The sequence below is a fragment of the Salminus brasiliensis genome, chromosome 8 (genome assembly GCF_030463535.1).
Source record: "Salminus brasiliensis chromosome 8, fSalBra1.hap2, whole genome shotgun sequence".
Classification (NCBI taxonomy): Eukaryota; Metazoa; Chordata; class Actinopteri; order Characiformes; family Bryconidae; genus Salminus; species Salminus brasiliensis.
Window position 1 is genome coordinate 1,392 of NC_132885.1, and position 18,441 is coordinate 19,832.

At 41.3% G+C, this 18,441-nt stretch overlaps 1 protein-coding gene and 1 pseudogene across 2 annotated transcripts; both read left to right on the forward strand.

Moving 5' to 3' along the window:
* The first annotated feature begins 298 nt into the window (after window positions 1-298).
* LOC140561117 (uncharacterized) lies at window positions 299-9,101 on the forward strand (annotated as a pseudogene).
* Window positions 9,102-10,764: 1,663 nt separating this feature from the next.
* LOC140560783 (uncharacterized) lies at window positions 10,765-18,364 on the forward strand. Of its 2 annotated transcripts, XM_072685324.1 has the most exons (3): window positions 10,765-10,831; window positions 11,945-12,761; window positions 16,285-18,364. In XM_072685324.1, the coding sequence occupies exons 2-3, from the start codon at window positions 12,020-12,022 to the stop codon at window positions 17,259-17,261; spliced, it is 1,719 nt and encodes a 572-aa protein (XP_072541425.1). In that variant the 5' UTR covers window positions 10,765-10,831; window positions 11,945-12,019; the 3' UTR covers window positions 17,262-18,364. The 2 variants fall into 2 exon arrangements, with proteins under 2 accessions (XP_072541425.1, XP_072541424.1); XM_072685323.1 differs by lacking the exons at window positions 10,765-10,831; window positions 11,945-12,761 and adding an exon at window positions 14,318-14,400 and having other exon boundaries at window positions 16,267-18,364.
* The last annotated feature ends 77 nt before the right edge of the window (window positions 18,365-18,441 follow it).

Consider the following 18,441-nt stretch of genomic DNA (forward strand, 5'->3'; position numbering starts at 1 on the left):
AACACTAATAACGTTAATAACACTAATAACGCTAATAACGTTAATAACACTAATAACACTAATAACGTTAATAACACTAATAACACTAATAACGTTAATAACACTAATAACACTAATAACACTAATAACGTTAATAACACTAATAACACTAATAACACTAATAATAAATGAGCTGAAATCTGAATGTTTTCTCTTTTCTCTTCCAGATAGAAAGGCCCGTCCGCTGCCCGCTTGGATGTCTTCTGGCATTGGCGCCTATTTTTTTCCCACTTCAAATTAACCTCGACAAACAAATCAGGTGAAGAGAACTGCGCCAAACGTCTGAAATCAGGAGAGGTAAAACGGGAGAATCTGGGGTCCCGAGTGGGCACGAGTCCTCAGCAGAAGTCGGGCGGTACTCTCAGCGCTAACGGAGTGAAACCTGACCTGAAAACCCACCAGTGCCTGATGTGTGGAAAGAGGTTTACCCGACTGACTTACCTGAAAATACACCAGAGCGTTCACACCGGAGAGAAGCCGTATCACTGCCCAGACTGCGGGAAGAGCTTCACTGCACTCGGGCAGTTTCAGCTGCACTACCGCATCCACACTGGAGAAAAGCCCTATCAGTGTTCAGAGTGTGGGAAGAGCTTCAGGAACAAAACCCACCTCTCGACACACCAGCGCGTTCACACCGGAGAGACGCCGTATCGCTGCTCCTTCTGTGGGAGGAGCTTCAGAAACAAAGCCAACCTCATCACCCACCAGCGCATCCACACGGGAGAGCGGCCGTACCACTGCTCAGAGTGCGGGAACAGTTTTATGGACGGAGGTGGTCTCAAATCACACCAGCGCATTCACACTGGAGAAAAACCGTATCACTGCTCAAACTGTGGGCGGAGCTTCAGACATTTGAATAGCTTGAAGATACACAAATGCCCTGGGCGGGACCTCAATGCTTATGACATGTGAGTTTACCAGTATTTTAGATGCAAAGAACCTCATGGACCTGGTTTCTTAATCACATGTGCACAGCAAGCTGAAGATCCATCACAAGAGGGTGTTCATACATCATGTGCACTATATGGACAAAAGTATTGGGACACCTGCTTATTCTTTGTTTCTTCTGAAATCAAGGGTATTAAAGAGCTGATCCTGTTTCTGTTGGAGTGACTGTCTCTACTGTCCAGAGAAGAAGACCTTCTACTAGATTTTGAAACATTGCTGTGAGGAATTGCATTTGCATTTGCATTTGGCCACAAGTGTATGTTAGGTGAAGTCATGATGTTGCATGATCACCACCCCACCTCATCATTCCCAACTCCCCAACTCATCCCAAGTCCACTGCTCCACAGCTCCTCAATGCTGGGGGGCTTTATACCCCTCTAGCCCACGCCTGGCATTATTAGGCAGCATGGAGCCAATAGGGTCATGATGTTGATCTGCTCCAGAGAGTCCTATTCTATTGGCAGTACTTCTTCTCTACAGGGACTAGACAAGCTGTGTGTGTGCATTTGCACATCTGTGTCAGCAATGGGTGCAGCTTAAAGTAGCTGAATGAGTTCATTAGAATAGGTGTCCATGTATATGTTTGTGTGTGCATATCTAACCCCAACCTACCCTTAAATCTTAACCCCAGGGTTAGGGTTATATAACATACTCTTTATTATCAGTTAGTGGTAAACCAGTTCTCAATGCTTTACATTAATGACACTGTGTGTCCTCCCTTACGTCATGATTAATCTATACTTTGTAAAGGTTTGTATAATTTGCTTCTAATGAAAGTGATTAAGGTGTTACTATTGTGAGAAGTCTTGACTGTGTTTACCATGTTTTAGCCATGTACTTCTCAGTGTTTAATTGTGTGATCATATCCATAATGACTGCCTGTTCAATTTAAATTGTTTAAATGTTTGTGTTCCTCACATAATAGACCACTTTCACAGCTTTGCTGTTTTGGTTTTCAATGTATCTTCATTTAGTTTTTATTTTTCCACATTTAAAATAAAATTAATTTCTTGATATGTGACCCACTGCAGTCCCGAGCAGGAAGAAGCAGATAAAACAATAGATGGATGAACAGATTTTTCTATTGAAAGCTGTATGTATTGTACATTTGATAGACTACTGTAACTTTAGGTCAGTCGGTTTGTTGAAATATGGTGGAATAAAAATGACTCAGGCTGTGTTCCAATTGCGTATTACACACCACTACTATAAGGTATAGACTATATACTGATTTTAGTGGTGCAGGTTTGGCTTAATACACACAATATTAAAAAATATACCAACTGTTTTGTACTAACAGGAAGTGAATTCAAAATTCTCCTGGTGTCAGTACTTTTGCACTTCTGTTGCATCGCTATCCATCAATTTTATTATTTTTCCAGACATGAGTAGCTCTGTTTCACATTGCATTGTGGGATAATAGTGTCCATCAAAATCATACTCACAAACTGACTGGTTCTAAGTCTGCATTGTGGATATTTGAGTATACTCAGCTTTGACACGTTTATGTATACTACATACCTAAAAACTAGTTAGTGTTATTAATTAGTGTGCAATTGGGACAAACCCTAAATCTTCACCAGTCTCAGTGATCATGTGGTTCTAGTGTGGTTCCCCCTGCAGTCCCGTTGGGGGTGCTAGCTGTGTAAGTGTGGTTCTCCAGCCCCAGTAAAGTGGAGAATCAGGAGATCTGTTCTGGTCAGCAGTCCACGTCTAAAAATAAGATCTTTATTGGGTTTTATATTTTGATAATAAACCAAACCAATCTTTGCATCTTTGCTCTTAATTTAGTTAGTATTTCCTTTTTATCTTGCTGCAGAAGGAAGAAGCATGTGGATAGAATATTTTTTCACAAAAAAAAACTTTGCATATCAGGGTTTTTGTAGCATGTCAGGTATAATTAGTCTCACATCTGAAGGCATTTATTTTAGGTTGCTGAAATTATATTAGATATGTTGATGGATTGCCAGTGTGTGAGAACATGTAAGCAGATGGGTGGTTTGTCTTGAAGTTAGGTTAAACTTTGGTTGCATCCTAATGATGAATAACTGTCATTATATATACCAGATATACATGCATTAGCAAACCATCTTTAGATAGCAGACAAATTAGTTGCAATATTTATTGAATCAAACAGAATATGGCATGGATTAGTTATTATTATTAGTTATATTTAGATATTTAGAATGTTGAATAGAAATTTAGGCTGCACAAGATATTGTTTCAGCGTCTTCAGCGCAATGTACACACCCACAATACTTGCATCGTGGGACGTGAAATGTCATATAAGGAAAAATTAACTTGCTTGATACAAAAGAAAAATTGACTCTGTTCTCATTTTCCATGACAGATAAGTTGGAATCTGTCAGACAGCTGAAATGAGGAGTAAATAAATGTGAAATAATGGCATCAAGTAGAAGCTCCAGTACCCAACAGACATACTCTTATACTCTCAATGATAACACATCCCTACAGACAAGTACAGTAAAGGAGGAAACTCGCTCCACCCTAGAGCAAGGGCCTCCTAAAAGTGACCAGTCCATTCAAACAGAAGAGAAGCTGCATTGTTGCTCAGACTGTGAGAAGATTTTTACACGATAGAGTCATCCACAAAAACACCAGCGCAGTCACACCTGGAAGAAACTGTAGTACTGCTCAGACTGTGGGAAGAGTTTTAGTAATCTCAAGAGACACCAACGCATTCACACAGGAGAGAAACTGTTTATGCTGTGGAAAGCGTGTTGGAAATGGTGATGTTCTCAAAAAACACCAGCGCACTTACATCAGAGGGAAACCGTATCACTGCTTACAGTGTGGGAAGACATTTACTGTATGTGGAAATCTTAAAAAGTACCAGTGTATTTATACTGGAAAAAACCATATTACTGCTCAGACTGTGGGAAGAGATTATTATTTATATTATTATATAGAGAGACCTTATTTGTATGGTTAGTTTGTATGTTGTCATGATGGCATCTGTTTATAGGTAATAAAATGTTAATTGTTGATTAAATGTTAATTAAATGTTAGTTCTTACTTTTTATTTTGAATGTATATCACTATAGAGGTGCTTGCTTATTGTGATTGTATGACATTGTATATCACTGTCAGGCAAAACCTTTTTGCTGTTTTTCACTTAATGTGAATCTGGCAGTTGTTCTTTATATTGTATCATTTTTGATGTAAAAGAATGAAATAGTGAGCTGTCCTCCCAGACCTGCTGTTAAACATAATACCAAACACTATTTAATGGTCAAAACAGCATAGGTTGGTATGTATTATAAAAGTCTTAATAACATGATGTTAATGTTGTGGGGAGATTTCAGCATAATTAGCAACAATACAATCGATTCATGTACAAGGAGGAGCTCTAAGCTCACAAAGATCTGTTACAACCATTGATCAGTATGCCAGTCCAGTAAAGTGCTGTAGTGCCTTAGTGCTTAGTGCACTGGGTTGTTGATCACAGGGTCTACCTTGTAATCCTTGGCGCAATTCAAAAGTTGTGCGTTCGAGTCCCACCAGAGTCGAATGTGCTTTGTCCTAATGAAAACTGTGACTCCTAAAGTTTAATATTTTAACTCTAAAGCTTTTTTACTTTTATAAGTCCAGCCCCTCCGTACTTGATGGCGATGGTCAAAAGCCGATCTGCACCAAGAGCCCTTCCAGCTTCAAGTACGGCTCGGCTCGACCCACCATCCTTTAAGATCCACAGAAGACGAGCGTCCAGACTTTTTACTGTCCTGCACCGAAGTGGTGGAACGAGCTTCCCCTGGGTGTCCGAACAGCAGAGTCCAACACTCGCTGTCCTCAAACCCAGACTGAAGACCCTCCTCTTCTGAGAGGACTTGGGTGAAGAGCAGAGTATTATGGTCTCCATATTGACTTGTGTTTAGTAGAGTCTAAGATTAGAGGAGCTTCTGAATTCTAGTCTACAATCTAGATACGGGTATTTAAACTCATCTGTTTAGTTCAGCTTTTGGTAATTAATGATTCTCTTAGATAAAGGCTGCAGATTCAAGGGTTCATACACACTCAGGTTTGTGGATGGTGGAGCAGACGTGTTTCAGGGTCTTCTTTTAATGAGGCTGTTAGAGGATTATTATTATCTTTATTACTAATAATAAAAGTGCAATATGAAAATACATTGACATAAATTTGACCTGACAACTACATTCCATGTAATCCTTACTATCATGGTCTAATCATTATAATGTTCATGTATTTGGTGTGTTTTCAAGACTTTTATGTATGTAGCTTTTTTCTTGGGTGTTCATCTCTAAATTTAATCCCAGCAATGTTACCCAATAAAACATGAGGGAGAAATGGGCAGGTGAGAAGACATGAGCCACATTCCCTCAGAGTGCAAGGCTTGCTGATCTCCTGGACAGCAGTGGAGGATTCCTACCGATAGCGGTTCAAGAAGGATGACCCATGCAGTCCAGGTGGGGGCGCTAATTCTCTTGTTCTACAGCCCTAACAAAGCAGAGAAGCAGGAGATCCGCTCTGGTCAGCAGTCCACGCCTCTCCTGGAGGAGAGGAAGAGGAGCAGCTCTGATGAAGGTAGGAAGTGTCATCAGACTTTACTCTGCTGATAAACCTTATAAACGGGTTAGCTCCAGTTTGCTGGCTGTGCTGCTTGTCTGTTCCTGATCAGCAAACCAGCAGACATCCCCAGTATATGCTGGGTAGACTGGTGGCCGGCTGGGCTGGTTATGCTGTTTCTAGCAGGGTTGGGAAATCAGAAGAGGAAGGCTGGAAACATGTCAGACACTTTGAACTTAGCAGTGAATGTGAAAGGCTGGCTGGCTGAGGGCTAGCCCCTGTGTTTTGGTTACAGTGTCTAATAGTTGACTTTTCTGCCTTATTATCTTTACTTTACCAAATCTTTCATCAAGTGGATCCTCATGGTTGTGAGCTGTCCCAGTATATACCACAAGACTGAGACTACAGATCAGGCTAATCAAGAAGAACAGACAGGGAAGATGTTCTGATGTAGAAAGTGTCTCCAGTTAGTTTGGAAGGTGTGGAAATTACTTAATGTTTTATATATGATTTACGCTGTATATGGTGGCTGTTAGAATGAAACCTTCTGACCTTATTATTTTAATAAAAATATATATATAAGGAATGTTTGTTATTCAAGCTGTTGGATCTGGATGCTTTCTCTTTCTTCTTTTTTTTCTGTCTTTTTTCTGTTTCTGTCTTGGAACCGCTACACTACACACAGTGGATGGAGAAATGAAGAAGGGGGACTACCTCAGAGTCCTTCAGCAGAACCTCTAACCATCAAACCGAGACACAGCTGGGATGGCAGTGACCCCCATCAGAGGAGGTGTGGGGTGGATAAATCAGGCTAACATTAAGCTTTAGAAATGGCCTTCTCAAAGTCCTGAACTCAAGTCCCGACCAGCGTATTTAATTTCTGCCAACTGTTTTGTTTCACAATAAAAATATTTAGCAAGACATTGTATTGTTGGCCCTGTGTTGATTTAATTAATATTAATAATAATAATAATAATAATAATAATAATAATTCAAATATATTTGGTCTTTTTCTCTTACAGAAATAAAGAGAAGGTGAAGAGTTCTGTTGCAAGCCTTCATCTGATCCCAGCGTCTTGTTATGAATGTTTTTCAAATGTATCTTCTAAAACACATCAGAATCACATTGTTGACATGAGGAGACATTAAATGGAACATTATGGCGTCTACAGAAAGTTTCACTGCTCAGGAAACATCCTCTGATGCTGTCCAAGCTAATGCATCTCATGGACAAACACAGAAAATTACAGTCAAAGAGGAAAGCTCCCACTGTCTAGAACGCGACCATCTTAAAATTCTAATGACAGAAAAGCAGGAAGAGTGTGGGAAGAGTTTCAGTACTGGCCGAGACATTCACACAGGGAAAGCACTGTATCACTGTTCAGAGTGTGGGAAGAGCTTTATTCAACGCAGTCATCTCCATTCACACCAGCGCATTCACACCGGAGAGAAACCGTATCTGTGCTCAGAGTGTGGGAGGAGTTTCAGTGCCAGAAGTAATCTCAAAAAACATCAGCGCGTTCACACGGGAGAGAAGCAGCATCGCTGTTCACACTGTGGGAAGAGCTTTGCATCACAGGGTCATCTCCAAAAACACCAGCGCATTCACACCGGAGAGAAGCCCTACTGTTGCTCAGACTGTGGGAAGAGTTTCAGTGATGGAAGTAACCTCAAAAAGCACCAGCGCATTCACACTGGAGAGAAACCGTATCAGTGTTCAGACTGTGGGAACAGCTTTAGTGATGCAGGCAGTCTCATAAAACACCAGCGCATTCACACTGGAGAGAAACCGTACTACTGTACAGAGTGTAGGCGGAGCTTTAGACATTCAAATACTTTAAAGACACATAAATGCAGTAATAGAGGGAGTCATGAGACACAGATTTGTCAAGTGTGATTTTTAATGGGTTTTTTTGTTAATGGTTTAACATTAATATTTTAGGACAAAGAAGTCCTGTGTATTTGTGTATGATTGGGTTTGCTTTTGTAGTTCTGTATGCTTGTGTAATAATATCCAATATCCAGTCCACGGTCATCATTGTCTTTTTTTTTGCTTTTACAACACCTAGGTAACTCAGTGTACTGCATTAATATAGTTAGCAGAATCAAGGGATAAGACTAAATATGAACAAGACAAGGATGTTGCACTTAAAGGAGTAAAATCTGTCTTCATCACATATTGACCACAATTTCAATTAATAATAATCATCATTATCACATATTGGCCCTTGTATTCTACTGCTTACTTATTTCTTAATCCTATATATTTTAACTTAATAAACTTACTATTAAGTTTTGTTTTATGGATGTGTTTGTTTTTCTTTCTTTCCTTTTTATTTTATTTGTTTGTTACACTGTTTTTCTTGACATTGCATGGAAATGGGTTAAATGTAGATTTCCAGAGGTTAAAGAGATGATGCCTTCATGTATATTTTGTTAGTTTGCAAAAATCTATGTCTAAAGCAAGTTTATTTTTGTACAATAATGTTCGAATGTGCTTCTAAAGTTGTCTTGGTCATTTGGCACAAGTATTACAGATGCTACCAGTTACTACAGTGTGTGTAAATATGTTAAACTACATCTTCTAACCTTCTATTTCCAGCTGCTGTTTTCCCACCATCTCAATAAAGTAGCCTTTCTTAACATCCACTACATTATTGGCTATACTGTTTTTATTATTTATGTTAAGACTTCTGATTCAAATTGTTATTTAAATTCTTAACTGACTAATCGCTGAAAAGGATTGTGGTAGATAAGGGCAAAGATCGAAATTTCCAAGTGGAGGACAGATATCTGGATATACTTTGGCTTTGGATATACTATAGGATTCCAGTTTGATCACTGTAATCTGACCAGCAAGCGGTTGTTGTGTGGAGTTAGCATATGCCAGTGGGAGGGATAACACCCTGTCCAGAATTATTATATTAAATTGGCAAGATGAATTAAATTGCTTTCAAATCTGTCTGTGAGACAGTGGCTATGGTGTCAGTAGACATTTAATTGAACTCTGTCACAGTGAACTAAAAACATGTAGGAAGGACCTTTGTTGATTTTCTAAGCAGTTCCATCCTCAGTGCCTGCCCATTTCATTGTTTGTTTTAAGTATGTACTTAGTACTTATAATTGTATAAAATTATTTCCAACTGACTGCTGGTGTACACTTTGCTAGACAGTTTAAATTTACCTTCACAAACCCATCAGGTAATACCACCAAGAGGAATATGTCAAACAGTGTAAAAAGGGGCATCTTGTGGTACACTCTGCAACGTACTATATCACACACACAAAATAAATACTGCTAAGGAGAGAACTCTCCAGTTTCTTGAGTGTAGGGAGAACTCATGAAAATCATCACCAAGAACACCCAGCAGAGTCATCTCCAAAAGCACCAGTACATCCACACAGTAAAAGATCTGTATAACTGCTCAGACTGTGAGAAGAGTTTTGATCAGCACAGTCGATTCTGAGAACGCCAGCGCTTTCACACAGGAGAGAAACCCTACTCCTGCTCAGACTGTGGGAAGAACTTCAGGCATTCACATTCTTTTAAAATTCTCATAGTGTACTAAATGTTCTTGGACTGACTTGACAGCACTAGATATTTTAGTTTGTTAAAGCCCTAAAATTTGATAGAGAATTTAAAAAAAAACAATGATACACAAATCTTAGCAAAATTATTCGACATTAAATGTCTTTGTTGGAAAAAGTAACTGGTGTAACCCCATTAAACAGCAATTACTTTGATTACACATTTTTAATAACTGATGATCAACCCAGCACAAGGGGTTTAGAGAGGTTTGGTTCATTCCTCCTTATAAAACTGCTCACAACAAAGTGTGGACTGCCCACCATCCAAAGCCTACCACCTTGTGGTGGTGGGGGTGTAATGGGTTAAACATGTATGTGTGTCATAGGTGATGATGTAACTGCTGAAGGCAATAATTCTGAGGTCTAGGGGAACATCTTACCTCCTGCTTCAGCAAATGCCTCCACACTTATTGGGTGGCACTTAATTCTACAGCAAAGATAATGATCCCAAACACACTGCTAAGGCAACACAGGTGTTTTTCAAAGTAAAAAAATCTTTTTGAGCAAGCGTTCCATATGACGAGAACATGTAAGGGAACAAGGCATTACTGTACCTGCCTTTGCTACGTCCCAAACATTATGGTGCCCTGAGGACTGTGTAATAAAGTGTTCAACATGGTGAAACTGAAATGTGTTAAATTAAAGTCTGGAATGTGGACTTTAATCGTGTCTGAATTGAAATGTTAAACTGTGGAGCAGAGGGTGGGGTGCACATGACTCTTAATTGCACGGGGGGGGAGACCTCTGTTCCCTGAACATGAACATGTGTGTGTAGTTAAGTGTGTGTGTGTGTGTGTGTGTGTGTGTGTGTGTAGTTAAGTGTATGTGTGTGTGTGTGTAGTTAAGTGTGTGTGTGTGTGTGTGTGTGTGTAGTTAAGTGTGTGTGTGTGTGTGTGTGTAGTTAAGTGTGTGTGTATGTGGTCCGCTGGGAGCAGTGCTGGTTGTGCAGTCTGACGGCAGCAGGAAGGAAGGACCTGCAATACCCCTCCTTCACACACTTGGGGTGAAGCAGCCGGTCACTAAAGGAGCTGCCCAGTGCTGCCAGAGTCTCATGCATGGGGTGGGAGCTGTTCTCCAGCATGGATGCCAGCTTGGTTGTCATCCTCCTGTCTCCCACCACCTGCACTGGGTCTAAGAAGCACCCCAGGACAGAGCCGGCCCTCTTTATGAGTTTGTCCAGTCTCTTCTTATCTGCCATCGAGATGCTACTGCCCCAGCAGACCACTCCATAGAAGATGGCAGATGCCACCACTGTGTCGAAGAACGTCCTCAGGAGAGCTCCCTGCACCCCAAAGGACCTCAATCTCCTCAGCAGGTAGAGTCTGCTCTGGCCTTTCTTGTAGAGAGCAGCAGTGTTGACTGACTGCATGGTCAATTCTTAGATTCTTAGATTCTTTGATGTATCTGACCACTGTCCTTTGACCTGACCATGTGTCTTTTACAGACGTTATTCTTATACAATACAGGACAATCAACGGACTGCTAATATTAACAACTAGCCAATCAGAGCGCAGGAGGCAAGGTCTATCGGAAAACGGGTGGGATTAAAAAAACGACGGGCTGTGTGGTCACGTGGTCCTTCTAGGCTACCCGTTGCAGGCCAGTTGGGGGCGCTATTTGTTTGCGTTGTTCTCCAACCCCAACAAAGAGAGATCTGCTCCTGCAGGGTCCGCGGTGCTGGCGGGGAGGATCTGCGGCGGTTCTGTTCGAGGTAAAGCCTTACAGAAACGGGTCAGAACAGCTGCGGAACCTGCAGAGCCTCCCTGTAGAGATGAGGGGGACAGGGCTGCAGCTGCATTACCCAGAATCAGTCAAACCCACAGTAAAGAGAACAGCAGACCAATGGAATAACTGCACACTTCTGGGGCTCTGGAGCTGAGTCAGACCTTCAGCCACAGCCTGGCTTTCAGTGAAATAGGCAGTGAGGTTCAGGTACCTGAAGAAGACCAGAGGAGAGACATGAGGGCTGTGATTGGCTGTCGAGGTTATTATTTCAGCATAGTGATTCTGAATGCTCTCAAAGTTCAGATATTAGTACTGAGTTTAAATCTGAATAATAACGTCTTTGCATTGTAATTATAATTTATATTATATTCATTATAATCATTGATTTGTATTATTTGAGCAGTTTTTTGAACAGTTGTCATTTCTGCAAATAAATAGATGCTCTAAATAGAAACATTTTATTTGGAATTAGGGGAAATGTTGTCCATGGTTTATGAAATACAACATACATGTTAATTTCCCTAAAACACACTGCCTATAAAAGCTAAAACCAGAGAAACTGATCATGTAGGATGGTCTCCTCAGTTATTCTGGAGATCCGGTGTCTTGGTGACTAACTAGTCTCTCAGTGTGTGAGGACAGTCTGCTCTATGCAGATTTACACATGTGCCTTCAACTTCTTACTGGGGGGTGTTCAGAGACATTTTGAATCCCTAACTTCTACTATACAGTTTTCTCTGAGCTGTGTGGAGGGTGCTTCTGTCTTCATGGTGTATTTGTAGCCAGAAATACTGATTAACCAGTGACTGAAGCTTCCAGTCTGTCACGATAATCATGTTATCAGTTTTATTGAACAATATATGGACATGACCTTGGTCATAGTTGCTGACCTCAGTACTGCCCATTATGTTTTGCATTGCACTTGTGTGTATTGTAACATAGAAGTTGATTTTAGCCCGTCACGTTCTGGTGTCCTGTCTGAGGTGGGGACGATTAACTTCTATCATGTATCAAAAGACAGCAGTGTGCACAACGACTAATATGTTAATACACAAGATGACTTGTAGTAAGACTTTTCATTTTGAATTTTTCTCCACAGTTTAAAGTTCCAGAGGAAGCTCTTCTACTCAACGGTTACTGTCTATCATGAGCCACTAACGAAGCCCTCAGAAGAATGCAGGAAAGTACAGCCAAGGAGAAAACTCACCACTGCTCAGAGTGTGGGAAGAGCTTCAAAAATGAAAGTACTCTCAAAACACACCAGCGCATTCACGCTGAAGAGAAACCGTTTTGCTGCTCAGACTGTGAGAACAGTTTTAGTGATGGAGATGCTCTCAAAACACACCAGCACGTTCACACAGATAAGATGATATATCACTGCCCAGAGTGTGGGAAGAGATTCACTCAGCAGAGCCATCTCCAGAAGCACCAGTACATCCACACAGTAGAAAATCCATACAACTGCTCAGAGTGTGGGAAGACTTTCGCTCGACCCAGTCGTCTCCGAGAACACCGGCGCATTCACACTGGGGAGAAACCATTCTGTTGCTCAGAATGTGGGAGGAGTTTTAATCAACAGAGTCATCTCCAAAGACACAAGTACATTCACACAGGAGAGAAACCCTATCACTGTTTAGAGTGTGGAAAGCGTTTTAGTGATGGGGGTGCTCTCAGAACACACCAGCGTATTCACACAGGAGAGAAACCATACTCCTGCTCAGACTGTGGAAAAAGCTTTAATCAACAGAATAATCTCCATAAACATCAGTACATCCACACTGGAGAAAAGCTGTTTCTCTGCTCAGACTGTGGAAAGAGTTTTATCCAGCTGATTCAGCTCCAAACACACCAGCGCCTTCACACTGGGGAGAAACCGTATTACTGCTCAGAGTGTGGGAAGAGCTTCAGGCACTTAAGTTCTTTAAATGTACATAAATGTACTAAAACTGTGGCAGCAGCTGTAGATATGTGAGTTTGTTAAATCAAGGGAGATATCTGTGATCAGTTCTAAGGTCTTCATCAGTCATGTTTCTGATAAACAATGTTAGAGAACCCACTTAAACAAATGCTACAAAAAGTTTTAGGTTCATGTTATTTTTTTAAAAATTAAACAACATTGCAATGGTTAAAGTAACTGGTATGATGCTGCTGACCTGTGGTGGACACAGATAAACAAGTCCAAGAGGGTCTGTAGGTTCTAAACGCTGTAAAAGCAATAATGGCTTTGGATCATTTGTTGAAGATCTGGTCACATTTCATGACCAAAATAATGCTGTGGAAGTGGTGTCTAATGAGGGTAATTGTTAATATTGTATGTTTCAGACACGTCATTTATTTATGTCATTACCTGTCCTGGTCACTCTTCAGAACCACTGCATTCCAGATATTCAGAATGTCCTTCTTGTTGGCTGAATAATACTGTATCTCGATTAAAAAATTGATACTTGTCCTTTACCCATTCCAGAAGTTACTTTTACAGCTTATGCTGAAACAATAAATTAGAAATTCTAGTGTATTTTCTATCATTTCTGTAAAGATATATCTACTGAAAACTCTTATGCCTGTATCACGACAGACAGTGTGTATTATAAAATGTGTACAATAAAAATTGTGCTATTTGTCATTAAATCTACTCTTTACTCGTTAACATTACTTCTCAGTACTGTTGTCTCCAACATTTTCATTATATATATATATATATATATATATATATATATATATATATATATATATATATATATATATATATCAGTCCAAAGCATCCAATGTTTATTATTTTATTAACCCCCTACTGTAATTAGTGGGCTGTGCATAGGGGTTCCAGTAGTAAGTGCAGGTGCAGTGTGTGTGTATGGGGAGGAGGTATGATGGTACAGATGAGGTCTTGAGGATAGAAGCTGTATCTGAACCAGTTCTGGTCTTCATGCTTCTGCACCTCCTGCCGCTGGGCAGCTGAGAGAACAGGCAGTGGCTTGGGTGGAGGGGTTCTTAATGATCCTCCTCAGACAGCGGCTGGTGAATAAATCCAGGTTTGGTAGCTGAACCCATCGAAGGGTTCAGATCTGCAAAAGTTACCGATAGTAAACAGAATCGTCTTTGTTGAATAAATATGACAACTGAAAGTCTGATGAAGATTATAAGGAGGGGATCAATAGCAAAACATAGAACTGTCCAATCAATTGACTGCTATTATGACCGACTAGCCAATCGGAGCGCAGGAGGCACGGTTTGACGGAAAACGGGTGGGGTTAAAAATAATATCAGGTCTCGTGGTCCCTGTGTGATACCCTTTGCAGTCCAGGTGGGGGCGCTAATTCCATCAGTGGTGGTCTTCAACTCAAACAAAGCGGAGAAGCAGAAGATCCTCCAGGCTTCCGCGCTCCTGCAGTGCTGGAGAGGAGAGGAGAGGCAGGAGCTGGTCTGCAGGAGCTGGTCTGCTGGAGCTGGTCTGCTGGAGCTGGTCTGCTGGAGCTGGTCTGCTGGAGCTGGTCTGCTGGAGCTGGTCTGCAGGAGCTGGTCTGCTGGAGCTGGTCTGCTGGAGCTGGTCTGCTGGAGGTAGTATTTGCGTTATGCTCTTCAGGGATGAAGATTTTCCAGTCTGGCTGGACATAGTAGTATTTTTCTGGGTAAAGAAATGTGGTCATGGTTGTCCCACACACTAACATTGGTTATGCAGTCGAGTCATTCTGTGTCCTGTCTGAATGTACAGAGATCTTCATCTTTGTTGATCTACTATAAGTTCGTGCAGAACTGAAATTGTCTGTTAGTGAAAAAGCTGTTCTGAAAAGGGTTCAGTAAAAGCTTAGGTTGGGCATGCCCAATAGAAAGTGCAGCAGATGGTTTGGATTTTAAGTTACAATTAAGTGATCTTATTCTTTATTTCCCTACTACCAGTTCTGGAAATAAAGAAAGAACAGTAAAGACCCTAAAACAACCTTCAGGGACTCCACATTGCTCCATTGTGCTCAGTAAATTCACCATTTACATACAGTGACAAATGGGGGATAAAACCTGACAAAAGAAACTAGACTTAAACCAGACTTAACTTAACAACTCTGCTTCAGGGCGTTTTCACTCCTGCCCTTTTCAGTCTGGTTAAATTGGTCCATTTTCACCCTAGATGTGATTCGTTTGAGCAGGCGTGGACCAAAACAACCACACAGAGACCCTTGAGAGGAGGTCTGGATTCGGTCTTGACCCAAACGAACTCTGGAGCGGTTCGGTTGTGGGTTAAGAACATGATCTGACCTCGATCCAACCCAACTATCAGGTGTGCTCTGTAAGTTTAAGGGCTCCTGTAGCCATTCCTAAAGCTATGAACAGATACCATCTCTACTGCTCCCTGTTAAACTGCACAGAAATCTGCACTAGTCCAGAAGACAGGACCTTCTTCCTGTATTTACTGTCTTGCCCCACCCCAGACAGGTCTGACCAATAAGCAGAGAGAACGGTCTCACAAAGTTTGTTGTGATGCATTTTGGTGTGCTTGGGTTTCTTCATCTGTGAAAATCAAAACGCTCCAAGTTTGCATACCTGTTAACATATTTGGGAATATGGGTACACAACTCCAGTCCTGGAGGGTCGGTCTCCAACAAGGTTTGGTAATTGCCTTACTCAGACACACCCACTTTGCCTGGTAATTAACTGATGACCTAAATCAGGTATGTTGGAATAGGACAACTACCTAACTCTGCTGAAGCCTGGCCCTCCTGGACTGCAGATGTGCACCCCTGGTCTACAGCAGTCATGTTCTCAAGTCTGTCCATTAATCATGGTCATATGGCTTGTTTTTTTATCTGCAGTCCGAGGCATTCGGTAAACCTAGCCAGTGCAGACTATAAAGTTTCAAAAACCAGACTGAAGTAATGGAACAGATAGAACATGGATATTGGAATTGGGGTGATGGAGAGACCAAAGAGATCAGGATGTCACCAGTTCAGAATCCAGTTGTGAAACGAAAATAAGTTATCTGACTCTATCACTGAACTCTCAAATATGAATTTGAGATGAACCCCGATCAGGTCTCCCACTGAGAAGTAGGAGAGACTAAAGAGGGGGTTTGCTCAGGGCCCTATGCAAGCTAGTGAGGGGTCTGTGCATTGCAGTCCTACAGTAATAACCCTATTTTGTGGCTGTAGATGGACCGTTCATGCTGACTTACTCTGATGGCATCCTGTTTGGACTTCTCAGCTGCAAAACAAGAAATTTGCTCTTCTGTGCCCCAATGATCGTCCCTCTTTCAGTCTTGCTTAGTTTTTTTTCTCTTGCCATCTTCATCTTAAATCGCAACTGGGCTGATCAAGGTTTTTATACAGGCCACAGAGCATGGCAGGACGTTAATTGCTTACTTGTATCCAGCTGTGTGACACTAATTTATTCAGGCTTCTCCTGTAATTTCTCTATTGTTCTACTGTTTTCTAGCATGCCCCACAGACAAAGCTCTCAGAAGAATGCAGGAAAGTACAGCCAATGAGAAAACTCACCGCTGCTCAGAGTGTGGGAAAAGCTTCAAAAATGAATGCACTCTCAAAACACACCAGCGCATTCACACAGGAGAGAAGCCTTTTTGCTGCTCAGACTGTGGGAAGAGTTTTACTCAACTGAGTAGTCTTCTAAAACACCAGCGCATTCACACAGGAGAAAGGCCGTATCCCTGCTCCGACTGTGGGAAGAGGTTTATTGCGCAAAGTAATCTCCGAAATCACAGACGCATTCATACTGGAGAGAAACCGTACGAGTGCTCAGACTGTGGGAAGAGGTTTATCCAGCAGTGTAATCTCCAAACACACCAGCGCACTCACACTGGAGAGAAACCCTATCAGTGCTCAGAGTGTGGGAAGAGCTTTGCTCTACAGAGTGGTCTTCAGATACACCAGTACATCCACACAGGAGAGAAACCGTATATCTGTTTACATTGTGGGAAGAGTTTTACCAAGAGTGATTCCCTCAAAACACACCAGCGCATTCACACAGGAGAGAAGCCGTACTGCTGCTCAGACTGCGGGAGGAGTTTTAGTCGACAAAGTAATCTCCAAGAACACCAGCGACTTCACACGGGGGAGAAGCCGTATCGCTGCTCAACCTGTGGGAAGAGCTTTACTGCACCCAGTAGACTCCAACAACATCTGCGCATCCACACAGGAGAAAAGCCGTATCAGTGCTCCGAGTGTCAGAGGAGTTTTACTCAACAGGGTAGTCTCCAAAAACACCAGCGAATACACACTGGAGAGAAGCCGTATCAGTGCTCAGAGTGTGGGAAGAGTTTCATTCAACAGAATCATCTCCAGATACATCAGCGCATTCACACTGGAGAGAAACCCTACCATTGTTCAGAGTGTAAGAAGAGCTTTAGGCATTTCCATACCTTAAAGACACACAAATGTGTTAAGGAGGAGGTGATGGCTGATGACACATGAGGTTACTGAATCATGAAACATTATATTCTAATACATTTTAGCATGTTAATTGTTCTCATATTAGCCTGTTCTCAGTGGTGTTTGGTCATATTTCATAACATCTGTTTCAAACTGAATCAGAGCAATAAGACACAAACCCCCAGGGACAATCTAATTTGAGAAATAAATCTGATTTGTCTGCTGTCTGAACATAGCCTACTAACGGACCTACTAAACATGGAAATTAACACCGTGGAATCAGTTGTGCTTGATAAAACTGCAGAAATTCAGCCCTCCAGGACTGGAATTGCTCACTCTTGTCATGGAGTATGCTTAGAGGGTCATTCTTCCTAAAGAAGATTTTAGTTATTGAATTAAAGATTTGTTTATTTTCATCTCAGATCTATCTTGAGAGAAAAGGAAAAATGCTGCCAAAAGGAAGTGGCATGAAGAGACGATGGGCAGATTATTTGATGCCTTGATCCTGACTAGGTACTAGAACGAGTGTTTGTGAACCAATCCTATAATCACATATGCATACTGTTACTGTAACAGTGAATGAATAATTCTGAGGATGTGTTTACTTTAATATGGGATTATTAATTATGTTAATAATGTTTATTATTGGTCCAAAACCATGAAAGTGAAAGTAATAAACTGCAAGTTTTAGTTGTTCTGTGTTAGCTACAGGCTTATCCGCTGTTACGGCTGAAATGATACCATTATATGTTTTTGGTAACTTTTAAATTATTGGGACAGTGTCTGTAGGAGTTAATACATACAGTACATTACTATTTATATACTCTAAACTGTCTTCTTGCCTTTTGATAAACCAGATCTTTGATGGAATGCAGTTAAAATGTTAACCACTGTTTTCTCAGTTTAGGTTCATCAGTAATTTTAGATGAAGATTGAGATCTACTGTATCATTAATAAACTCATCATGAGGGATATTTCATGTTTATATTTATACAACTTGGCTGATGAGTGAATATGTACAGTGTGTACAGTGTAATGTGAAGTACTGTCACTGAGCTGAACTGGGATGTTTATCAGGTTTGTGGAGCTCAATTCTTCTCCAGCTCCACTGTTCTCTATGGTTGATACAGTCATGTGAATGACCGCTGGGCCGCGATCTGCTCGTGTGAACTGCGGCCGTGTTGAGGGGCAGGAGGGGCAGGAGGGGCAGGAGGGGCAGGAG

Excerpts from the sequence above, each read along its gene's own strand:
- LOC140560783 (XM_072685324.1), top strand. The coding sequence starts at position 12,020 with ATGCAGGAAAGTACAGCCAAGGAGAAAACTCACCACTGCTCAGAGTGT. Across the intron at positions 12,762-16,284 it reads GAAGAGCTTCAGGCACTTAA|CTCTCAGAAGAATGCAGGAA; the intron begins GTTCTTTAAATG and ends CCACAGACAAAG.